At 39.3% G+C, this 12,327-nt stretch overlaps 1 protein-coding gene across 6 annotated transcripts in view; it reads right to left on the bottom strand.

The window, feature by feature from the left end:
- Positions 1 to 12,327, bottom strand: part of DZIP1 (DAZ interacting zinc finger protein 1) — a 47,991-nt gene that overhangs the window by 9,472 nt on the left and 26,192 nt on the right. For 3 of the 6 annotated variants that reach the window (XM_032496769.1, XM_032496764.1, XM_032496768.1), the window contains exons 13-16: positions 11,716 to 11,772; positions 9,591 to 9,647; positions 4,453 to 4,512; positions 316 to 452 (exon numbers count right to left, since the gene is read on the bottom strand). In XM_032496769.1, the coding sequence (XP_032352660.1) occupies positions 316 to 452; positions 4,453 to 4,512; positions 9,591 to 9,647; positions 11,716 to 11,772 (311 nt within the window). The remainder of the gene's footprint in view (positions 1 to 315; positions 453 to 4,452; positions 4,513 to 9,590; positions 9,648 to 11,715; positions 11,773 to 12,327) is intronic. The other 3 variants (XM_032496766.1, XM_032496765.1, XM_032496767.1) reach the window with 3 other exon arrangements.

Raw genomic sequence — 12,327 nt, 5'->3', positions numbered from 1 at the left:
ACTACCTAGATGCAAACCCTGGCTCCTTCATCACTAATGTGTGACTTAAAGCAAATTACTTCACCTTGCTGTAAAGTGCAGATAATGCTGTCACTTACCTCAGAGACTGGTTTTTATGTTTGAATAATATTTGGAAAGCTTTCTGAAAGGTGTAAGGCACATGTGAATTCCAGCTAAGTGTTTAATGAATCAAATCACCTTAGCCTCTGGTCTCCAAATGTGACAGAACTGACATGCCTTCTTCTCTTCTCTGATCCTTTCTTATTTAGAAAACAAAACAAAACCGGCAAATGTTCCCAAAGTGAGTGAACTTACTGCATTAATCCCCAGCGTTTCCAGTTTCTCCACCAAACTCTGCTCCAAGACTGTTCTTACTTCCTTGGTGAGGGAGGGATTATTTCTCAAAGCTTTCCTTAAATGTGTGTTGTTTAATTTTTGTTCATTGTCCCTTCCTGAAATAAGGTTTAAGAAATGTGTTAAAAAGGAATTATACAAATGCATTAAACCTCTAAGCAGAAAATGGCAAAAAACAACTTCTAAACAGCAAGCAAGCATTTATAGTGTTTTAAAGTTTTTGGATATTTTAGTCATTCAATGCAATACAGGATCTTAAGTATTGTAATTTTTAAAACTATCTTAAATCTGCTTCAAAACTTCAGTATCCTTAAAGACTTCTTTTTTTGATAACTTAACCAAATTATAACTAGATAAATAATGTACAAAATATGCCTCTAGAAAGCAAAATGGAAAAAAACTTATTTAAAAGCTTGTTTTGTCCTAAAATTATTTTGCTACTTCCTGAAAGATTCATCTCTCCTAAATTCAGTTAGAATTTAGGTATCATTTAATGAAGAAAAAGACCTATTAATTTAAATAACTAAGTTTTCATATAATAAATTTAGTGGAGGTTAAGTTCACATAAAATTTCAAAAGGTGAAAATTATCATCCTCAAAATATTTACCAAAATGAAAAAGAAATTAACAAAGGTCTTAGGAAAAGTATCTTTTATTTAAAACAACCTATAATTAAAAATAAAGAAAAAATAACAGGCCAGATTCACTTAACTTGTCCTTCCTTGTTCCTGTTATTCCTCACCAAAAAATGTCTAGTTCAAGAGGGTTTGGAGAAAGGGGCATGATCACATGACCTTGAAGAACTGAGTCCTTATGTCAAAGGAAACCGAAGGCTCAAGGAAAGAGACCCTGTGCTGGGCAGTTCAGATCCTCTGTGAAGATGTTTTCTAAACACTGGTTCCAGTCCAGTAGTGAAGAGTATTTCTGTTCATTAATTAAGAGTTTTGTTGAAAGCAAAATCAGTCAAATTACTATTTGTGCGTTAAATAGGAGGGAAAATTCTACATGATGATGCTTTTCTATACTTTGGTACTGTGGCTTGCTAAATTGAAATTATAAAATTTTATATGATTCTACACGAACAAAAACTTTATATTCTTAAACTTTATATTCGCAGCATTCGGGTTGCCATTTTCCCAATATTCTGAAACCATCAAAAAAAAAAAAAAAAAAAAAAAAAAAGCACTTCTGACCCAGGAACTGAATCCATCAGTATCTAGAGGGCCTAGCTGCATCCATGACTGTGTTGCTGGCTTTGACTGCTAGTTGGCCATCAACTCTGCAACTCTAAGGCTAAAGGTAAAAAGAAATACCAAGAGAGCCTGGAAGTCATCGAGCTACCATTGAAATACATGCACCTCTCGCCCCAATTATGCTAAGATAATTCTTTGGCCAGCAACTCAGATATAAAAGGAACAACACAGAAGCAAAGCCTGAAGAGGGGCTGCATATCCTGTCTGCTCCAGGACATGGGGCCACATGCAGTGGTCAGGTGATGCTCGGAATGGCTTGGCCATGGTTTAGAAGAGTTGTAAGGCCTTTGACAGCAGTAACTGAATTCATTTGCTGATTGGTCCAGGTTCACCCTCAACTCTGATGACAGGTTCATTTTGATGTCCGAGTTCCTCCAAATGACTGCAGATTAAACATTTGTCTCAGTCTTCAAATTCACTTTATACATTGATGCTTGCTTTGGAAAGCCATTTGTGAATAATTAGAAAACCCCTGACAGGAAGGACTCTTACAAGGCTGAGGCTGGCCGGCGGAACTGAGAAAAAGAAGATAGAGTGGATAGGAAAAAACATAAAGTTTTTATGTAAAGGTGAAATCAACCACTTGAAAGCTAATCAGAGCTGAAGAATTTAGTTAAAGCATGTACTGCTCACCAAGATCAACAAGAAAAAATATTCTTGAGATCAGCATTTCCTCTAATTAAAAATTTTAAAGCATGCCCAAGCCGACAGCCAGGCTAACACACAATAGCCCACACGTGTGATCAGTTATATCAGACTTACAACACACCATTTATGGTAAGCAAATAATCGCAGTGGAAAGCAAGTAGTTAAAAAAAAACCCACACAAACAAAACACAACAGAATTTCTAAGTTGGAAGGAACTTGTTCATCTAGTAATCAATCTCTTCATCTTTCAAATGAGGATTCTAAAATGAGAGAGGTAAAGAGACTTCCCCCAAAACCACCCATATAGTCCTGCAGAGGCGGGACCAGCTTGACTTTCTCCCCCATTTTGTTCTTTGCATTAAACTACGGAAGGCACAAGACCTGGACTTCAGTTCAGCACTGGCTCTAATTAAACTCAGTGACCTAAAGCAAGCTCCTAATCCCCCCATATTTCAAGTTTCTGAAAATAAAATAGTCCCTAGGATTCCTCCTGGCCCTCACATTCTAACATCCTATAGAACAACAAGATCAAGTCTGCCTTACTTTACTGTCAAAAAGTAAGGATGCAGAAATAGTCACGTATGAGTTACTTCTTGGTAAAAGCTGTAGTGTTTTTGCAAACTATTGTCAAAATTTAGCTGCGCAGGCATTTTGTCTGCAAAATGTTAGCATGAGCTGAGGAATTTATTGACAGCAATTAACTTGTTGCCAGCATGCTGGCTCCATGGAGGCACCAGAAGAATGTGGTCACTGGTTTTGGTAACAGTGTGCTGGGACCTGGGTGTTCTCAGCCGTCCTCAGCGCTCTCCCATCTTCCTACCAGAGCTGTGTCTGAACACGAGGAGGGTGATGAAGACTATTTTCTTTCCCAGCCCAGCCCCCCAAATGTAGCAACAACCAACAATGGTGTTTGCTGTCAATGTCCAATGTCAATGTCCCTAACATGCCTTATAACGTCTTGGTAGAAGAATCCTAAAAGAAGAACAGGCAGAATATGCAGTGGCTGGAACCTGGAACCAAAGTGGTGATGATGGACAAATCAGGATTCCTCTTGGAACCTGGCTGGCTCATTTTTTAAATGAGTGTGAACTCTATGACCTAAGATTCCAGTTTCAGAATTTTAGACCCTATCTATGACCCTCCTGACACATTTCATAGATTCTTCCAAGAATAAGGGATTTTGTGTTCCAGACGTTGATAAATGATACTTATGTAGGAGAGAGAAAGCATGTTACATGCAAGTAAAATGAAAATACACATCACGTAGATATTATAGATATGCCTGATTTAGTCTCTTCTCAATTTTTAGCCTTGTGAAAACAAACAAAAAAACTTTTTGAAACAAGTCTACAGAATACAGAAGTTATAACAAATATTAAGAATTTATTTATTAGAATATATATTTTTACCTCTCTTCCTAACAAAAATGACAAAACCAGAGCCCACATAAACATTTTGGTTTTTCCTAAAGAAGTGACATATGGTAAAGCATTATTATTACTAAGGAGAAAATTATGATAAACTGATTTGAATATAATTGTTTTAAGGTAAGTACAGCATTAGAAATTGCTCTTAATAATGTAAATAAATATTCACAAACTTCAAAAAATTAGTTGATAGAGAATAATTTTTAGAACTGCCAAATAAAATGAGGAAGAGTAATAATTTTATTTATCTCCCCAAACCTGTAACAGCTCCCAAATTCTGCCATAAAGATACTCTGGACATAAATACTACACACTCAGAGCTTAGACATTAGGTCTCCCTTGCTATTAAAAACAACTTTTGAAACGGGCTCTTCACCTATTCACTTCATAGATTCAGGGTATGAGAAACAACTACTGTGATAGGAATATTTTTGTGTCATTTGGCACATGGCACGTGTGTGTCGACTTGTTATCTGATCAGAAAATCTCTGTGTTGGCTTTAAGGCTTAAATTTTTTTTTCAAGTTCCTTGACACAGGAAGTTTCTTATTCATATGCTAAGAATACAGTAAAACGGGAAAATATAACAGCATATTAGGGGCGTAAGATGACAGAATACTACATATAGATTGAAAATGTAATCCAAACCTAAACATCTTCCCTAATTTCGATACACTACAGTAAAAACCACTGGATCATACTTCCAAGGCTTGGGTTTAGCATCTAAATGTAATCGATGCAGATATAAACCCTGATCAAGCTTTTTGTTACCTTTTTCTTCCTCTGAAACTTCTTCTATTGGTTCCAGTATGTGCGATGAGAATGCCTGTTCTATTAATGAGGAAAAATAAGAACAGTACAAACAGGACAACAGCAGAGTAAAGTCAGTTTCTTTCAAACACTTTTGAAAGATATAGTTCCATAGTATTTTAATTATGCCTAAAATAGCAAGAATTTACTGGGGAAAATACATTAAGGCAGTCAGTTAAAGCTGGTCGCTTTTCCAAAGTATCTTCCCTTTCTATGTATTTTCTGTTAACTCCACTCTGCGGAGATTGTATTTTTAAATAATTAAGTTAAACTTTCTCACTTATCAACTTAGCGCCTGATACGATTCTTTTTTCTTTTAATGTACAAGGACGTGACTGCAGAATATCTTCTTCACTTATCCCTAAAAATATTTTCCTTGTAAAATATCTTGATCAGGTGGCTAAATAGAAAATTACTGAAAATATTCCAATCTGCAAAGATAAAAGCATTAAAAAAAAATCACACGGCCATGGGATTCCCACTTCTTGCTAGCCCCAGGGTCTTCAACTGGTAGGACCAGAATGGTAAAAGGGCAGGGACAGGTATCCTGGGCTCAGCAGGAGGACTAAGACCCATTATTATACACCTCCGTGACCCAAAGCCACGTTTTAAGACCTCGTTCTGCTCCCAGAAAGCCACCAGGGCGAAGCTGCGGACAAATAACAGATGAAGATGGGCTTTTCCCAATCCCACCCCGATGACTGGCCGAGGGAGATGAGGCCTCTGCGTGACTTCCCAGGGACATGTCACTGTGCACACACAAGGAAAACTGCGGGCAGCACGGATAAAGCCAAACCCCATCCTATCAACAGAGGGAAAGTTCCTTCATGTGGGAGGTCAGGTTTTGGCTACAGGTCCAACCACAGCAGTCAGGCATTAGACACGGAATGAAAGGCAACCAGAAGTCTGGTTCAGGAGGCACCTGGTTCATTCATCTTCAACTTGGAGCCTGACGCGGGGCACCTCCCCAGACAGCCCTCCACACGCACCTACAGAATGGAGGTCATCTCATCCTGCCATCAGACCCCAGGGCGGATGACTGGGGAGGGAAATAATGGCCAACAATTACTGAGTGTCCACCGGGCTGCCGGGCACAGATCCAAGTGCTTTGCACCTATTATCTTGAATTTAATACCCCTACTTTAACAGTCTGGTTCTTAATATATTAAAGGGTATTTCTGGTACTCTATTTTAGGCATATACAAATACACACACACACACACACAGAGAAAGGTGTATATGAATAAATATATATATACTATATTTAGGTATAAATAAATAGGCTCTTATAGACTGTTCAGCAACCTAGTCCATATCTAACATTGTATGGGAGAAATGCATTTTACTCTCAAATGAAATTTCAGAACACAGCTGACTTGTAAATAGGAGTCCACTTTAATTTTGAAACATAAACATGGCCCTGCAAAGGAGTATTTTATTCCATCCATATGACGCAACTGCTGAATGCGAAAAATGTGCTTTCAAACTTGTTATTCAGCATCAAGATTTTTAAATTATTCAAATAAAGAAAAAAATGTGTAACCATGTGTGGCGATGGATGTTAACTAGACTTACTGCAGTCATCATTCTGCAATATATATCAAATCAAATACAAATACCGAATCATTACATTGTATACCTGAAACTAATATAATGTTATGTCAATTATACCTTAATAAAATTTTTAAAAATTAAAAAAATAAAGTTATACAAAGTAGACTATTCTACTAGTTTGAACTGCTGAAAATAGAGATTTTAGGAGGACAGCTAATTTCATTTTTTAAATCACGTGGTTTATATTTTATTGTACTTTATGAACATGACAAGAATAAGGAGGAAAAGTTCTGTAAAATCTTACAAAATCATCATTTGTATACTTATTATCATTATATTACAGGGATAATTCTATGACTGATTCTCTTGAGTCAGGATTAATTGCTGAAATTCTGACATTTCCTGCAGTGGTGCAGAGAGGGTGAGGGGCAGATTCCTGAACCCGGGCTCCTACAATAATAAAGGCTGAGGAGGTGAGGCTGACCAGATCCCAGCTCCCAAAATAAGCAGGCTGATATCCCAAGTGGGGAGGGAAGACCCACCATTCTTATGGCTCTATAAGCCACAGGTCCAGCCTCCAACATCCCAGTTCCTGTCCAGAGCTGAGATCTCTAGGACGAGAACTGAAACTGTCAGAGGCTTGAATCTCCCCTCTGAACTGGTCCAGGGCTTCCAGAAAAATCCTAAATGTCAGTCTCCCACCATTACCTCCAGGAGAAAAACTTCCAGATCTCCACTCAGCCCCTTGTCCACTGGCTGACTTTGTTGGACTTCATCACTCTGACCCTGGGAACTAACGTTTAGCTAGTGCGTGCTCAGTGGCTTCTGCTCCAAAGAACCTGCTTCACTTGGTCCTTACCACAGCCCACCGTAGCAGCCACACTCTGTTCCCCATTTGGCAGGCAAGGGAACCTAAGCCTATGATTTCACGAGTCAACCGTGAATCCAGACTGCTTCTAAAGCCCAGGCTCTTGGCCACAGAGCCCCAGTGCCTCCCTACTGGCACTCACTGGGTTTGTCTTCCAGAATTCTCTGAATGGCACTGCCATCGACTTAGTACCTGAGCTCATGGTCTGACCCTTCCCTCACTTTTGCCCCTCAATCACTAGCATAGCCCTTTCACCAATCCCACTGAACAGCTGTTATGTCTACTCCCTCTTGTTTCATTACCACAACCCTGATTCCTAGGTAAGGAATCACATAGGATAACATCGTCAACCATCTCCCAGCTCTGATTCTTTGAACACACTGGTCAGACTAAGTTTCCCACAGCCCACCTCTCCAATCCTGCCACGCCCACCTCAGTACATTCAGCAGCTACAAGAATGACCCAAACAGCTTCAGTCTGGCACTCAGTGGTTCCCATGAAAAACCTCAACCAGCCTTACATCCTTCAGATCTCTTCTGCATACTCAATGCTCAGCCAAATAATTCGTCTGTACCAATAATTCACCTGGTGTTTTCCTGCTACCTTTTGCTCCTACTTTTTGCTTTGTTTCAGCTGAAGGGAATAGCCTGCACCCTTCCCTGGCACAACCCATATCTGGTAACTGATTACCTCAATCCAGGAAAATTCCAAAGTGCCCATTCCAGCTCTGAGGCTCCCAGAACAGTCTGCTGAGGCCTCCACTGCCGCTGCATCTGAGTTCAGCATCCCCCAATGCCCAGCTCTACTTCTTTTACAGGAGGATTGCCTAAAGGGCGCTGCCTAAACCTCACCTGCAAACCTCCACCCCAGAGACTGCTTCCCAGGGAACCCAACCTCAGAAGTGAGTAATTAAGAGATTTTTTGTGGTAAAGAATCTCATCAAGGTTCTTTGAGAGAACAAAATAAAAGACAGAGAGGTAGTTGGGCTAATTAACATTACACAATATGTGACTAACCTTCCCTGTGCACCCCCCGCCCCATGACCTGGGGAAGCTGCCATGGCTGGGGGTAGGGGGCAGGGCAGTGGGCCCCAGCCATGCATCCTCCTTGCTCCTGCCCATTGAGATGCTCACGAATCAGCTTTGATCCCAATCCAAGGGCTGCAGGCCCTGTGCCAGGTCTGGTTGGCATTTAAATCCCAGCAGATACCAGCAAGGAGGCATGGCTGATTCATGCAGCCCTGGCCCAGTCAGGGCAGGGTCCACAGGGAAGACGGTGCTCCGGAACTGACAGATTTGTCAGGACACTTGAATTAGCTCTAGAGCATAACATGCCTGCTGTTTGTGTCCTTAATTGGGCACCAAAAACATAAAGCCAAAAAAAAGCAGACTTTGTATAATATCAGACAGAATGTTAACAAAAAAAGAAAAAAAAAAAAGAAAGAAAAAAAAAAAGAAAAACACATTTTGAGCTACAAAAGAGAAGTGGCCATCAACACGTTATAAAATCAACCCTAAAAAAGGAGGCGAGAGAGATTTTAGACGTGACATAAATAATACGAATAGAGAGTAACTGCCAGAGATAATTTCCTCATATTCAATATTAAAGTAAGTTTATATAGGTCCAAGAAACACATTATCTCTGTTCCTGGTCCAAAGGAAAAAAACCTGCATGTTCTAAACATCTGTAAATAATGACATCCAATATGTGGAGAATTTATGCATTACATGTTGTGAACACATGCCCAGGAGAACCAATCCAACTAAAATGATCTTAGGAAAAAAATAAAAGGCAATAAACATTTCATGAGTCAGTGAGTAAAAAGGATAAGTACAAAAGGCCATTGTATATGGACCATAATATTTATGAAGACAAAAATTCCAACTCGACTGACCATGACTTTAAGTCCTAACTAAAAGGCTACGAAGGAAAAGTGGAATGAAGTAATCACTAGATTCCAGAAGTATTTATAGCTAAATAAGATAGTCCCCTTATCTGATGGTCCCCTTCACATCTTAATTCATTTAATACGCAGCAGACCATAGGAAAGCAACATATTAAAACACAAAACGAAAGCTGTTAGTACTTTAATGGTATAAAAATAAAATATGGCTACAAATATTCGCCCTATCGACCAGATCATATTAACAACTATCACCCTGTGGCCTGGTCTAAGAACTGGATCTCAGCAGCAATTTCGTCCATTGGTTTCTATTTTTTTCCTTTCGTTTCCATCACATGAGTTCTAGATTTTCCCAACCAATCGCTGAAACTGTTTGTTTAAAAAAGGTGACTTGCTGCCACATTCAAAGTTATAAAAACAGTCACATATGCCCTGTGGCATGTGCTGGTTGGCTGGTCTAGTAGAAAGTCACCCTCTCACCCAGTACCTACTACTTTTCACCAAAAAAAATTACAAAGGATCAAAGTACTACTTAGAGTTAAAACCTCTACTTGTGAGCCCAGCAGTAGATACATTTTATACTTTATGACTTCGGTAGGTATGTTCAGTTTACAGTAACGTTACATCCAAAGACTGCAGTTTTATTAACTGTTTCGCATTCACTAAAATGTTTTATTTTGCATAATCACCCCCACAGAAGCACTTTCAGTTAATAAGTTATCTAACTCAGGGCAGAAACTGTACATAAAAGGCTGAGACTTTGCTGAAACTTACCATGTGCCACTGTTAGACTTGACTTAGCATCCAGAGTCTGTGGGGCTGGGGCACTCACTGAAACAGCATAAAAAGAAAGAGCTCACAGGTTCTGTAATTAAAGTGCAAGCATCTGAACATGGTGATAACTAAATATTCACTAAATTAGTCAAGATCTGTACAGACTGTAAGGGGCAGATGTTTCAAATGACGAAGATATTACCAACGAACCTAAACCACTTTTTTTTAACAGCTTTATTAAAATGTAATTCATTCTTTTAAAATATACAATTCAGTGATTTGAGTATAGTCACAGAGTTGTGCAGCCATAACCACTACCTAATTTTTGAACATTTTCATCACATTGGAGAACTCTCAAAACAGCTGTACCCATTAGCCCTATTCCTTCTTCCTCCCAGCCTCTGGCAGCCACTGATCTACTGTCTGTCTCTATGGATCTGCCTATTCTGGACCTTTCATGTAAATAGAATCATGCAGTTAAATATGTGGTCCTCTGTAATTGGCTTCTTTCACTCAGCATCATGTTATCAAGGCTCATCCATGGGGTAGCATGCTTCAGCATCAGCTGATGGACATTCGGGTTGTTTCCACTTTTTGTCTACTGTGAATAGTGGTACTATGAATATTCATTTATAATAAGCCAGTTAAAAAAACTACCCCAGTCACTGGGCCGGAGGACACTGTGAGAAGGCATGAATTCAGCCACAGCCTTTAGAGAGGAGTGTATCCAATTCATGTAAGACTAACACTCTACTTCAAAGTACCTCGGAAAATTATATTCCACAGCCTCTCTCCCAATGTTTGACGATTCCTGTCTGAGGTTCTTCTCTCAGCTATTTGTCTGCCTATTTACTAACTCTTCCCCTAGTTTATTAGGATAGAGCTTCAATTCTAATCCTACTCTAAAACACCATGGCTACAAACCTCAGCTACTTTCAGAGTCATAAAATTTTGCCTCTACAATGCCTGGTGGTCAAAGTGTTCAACTCCTATCTATGGGTAAATTGCTAACAGTTCTGGAAATATGACCTTTAAACCCATTTGCAACTTGCTAATCTAGATCAAGGTTTGGCAAACTACAGTCTGTGGGACATACTAGCCCTCATCTGTTTTTGTAAATAAAGTTTTATTGGAACACATTATTGTTCCAATATTGTGCCAAATATAGTTAAAATATAAACGATAAAAATTGAGTGTCTTTTCATTTTTCCATCCTTCTCTGAAATGCATTTTTTAGAAATTTCATAAAAGTTCAGGCTTCTATTCTCCCCTCAACCCTACTCCTGACACTCAAACTACCCTCTCCTCCTCAGCACCTCTCAATCTTGTCAGCTTCCAGAAACAACATCAAGAGGCCTCAAGAAGCAGTTGAACAGTTAAAACCATTAGCATTTTCCAGTCAATTGTGCCAAATTCCCAAACATGCTCATCAAAGTCCTTTCATCACCACACAGTCCCGGGCCCATATGAATCGTCGCTCAGGGCCCAGCCTCAGTGCATGAGTATTCAGACCCTGTTCACACCTCTGTCTTCTCTGGCCCACCATCACTTGTTCCCTTACTTCCTCGCCCTTACATTTTCTTGACTAGAAAAAAGTTTTTCAACCATTAATTATTAAGAAAACAATCTGTCCGTTTCTAAACTGTACAGATTATGTCTTTTTGGACTCTAGCCAAATCCTGACAGCTCCGGGAGACAGCTGTGCTGAGCTGACCTCAACTGAGTGACTATGGGGGCATCAGGTCAAAACAAACCCTGCAATGCTGTGTCTCAGTGATGCCAAATGTGGCGGCCACCACACCCTGTCACATTGCCACAGTGTGTTACCATGGGAAACCCAAGAGTACAAACTGGAGCGATGCCAGAGACTTTAGTCATCCCTTTATAAGGCAAACTGTAAGATAACAGGTATGGCTAACCAAAACCACCCCCAAAATCGCATGGATATTTACAATGTGGGTTTTTAGATGTAGGTCAAAGCCAGGAATCAAAATAGGTCATTATATAAGCTCCAAACACACTGGTTTTCAAAAAGTCTCTAAAAATAAGAAGTAGAAGTTATGTATGGCTTTATGTAGCACTTTAAAAATATCTTTAGAACCCTGAGCCTATTATAGAAACTTACTAGGCACAGCTGGGGCAGTTGGCTTAGACTCAAAAGTTTGCCAGGTTAAAGGACTGCCTGAAATAACAAAAAAACTAATTAATAACAAAAATCACAAGCTATGGGTTATATTTTGCCAGCACGTATCCTAATATTTTCCCGTAGAAAACAATAAATGAAATTTACCAACATACACCAACTCACCCAAAAAAGATGTTTAACAAAAATCCCTTTAAAGCTAACTTTTTCTTAAAATTATTTTTCAGTCAAATATTTATGCCACGTAAGTAATTGTACAGGTATTCCTCTCTACCTGGACTCTCACTATTCCAAGAGTTACAGGGAAGCACCACCCCTCCCAGACCTTTATCTCAGACGGAGAGGGAAACAAGTGTGCAGGTCGTTGTGGAGGCAGACCTCACTTATTGTGGTTCCCTTTTATTGCACTTTGCAGCTACTGCATTTTTTACAAATTGAAGGTTTGTGGCAACTCTGTATTATCAGGTGATGGTTAGCACTTTTTAGCAATAAAGTATTTTTTAATTAAAGTATGTGCATTTTTTTGGACATAATGCTACTGCACACTTAGTAGACTACAGTATAATGTGAACATAACTTTTATTTGCACTGGGA

Source organism: Camelus ferus, chromosome 14 (genome assembly GCF_009834535.1).
Source record: "Camelus ferus isolate YT-003-E chromosome 14, BCGSAC_Cfer_1.0, whole genome shotgun sequence".
Taxonomy (NCBI): domain Eukaryota; kingdom Metazoa; phylum Chordata; class Mammalia; order Artiodactyla; family Camelidae; genus Camelus; species Camelus ferus.
Note: the sequence above shows the minus strand (reverse complement) of the source record. Positions and strands in the feature narration are given on the sequence as shown.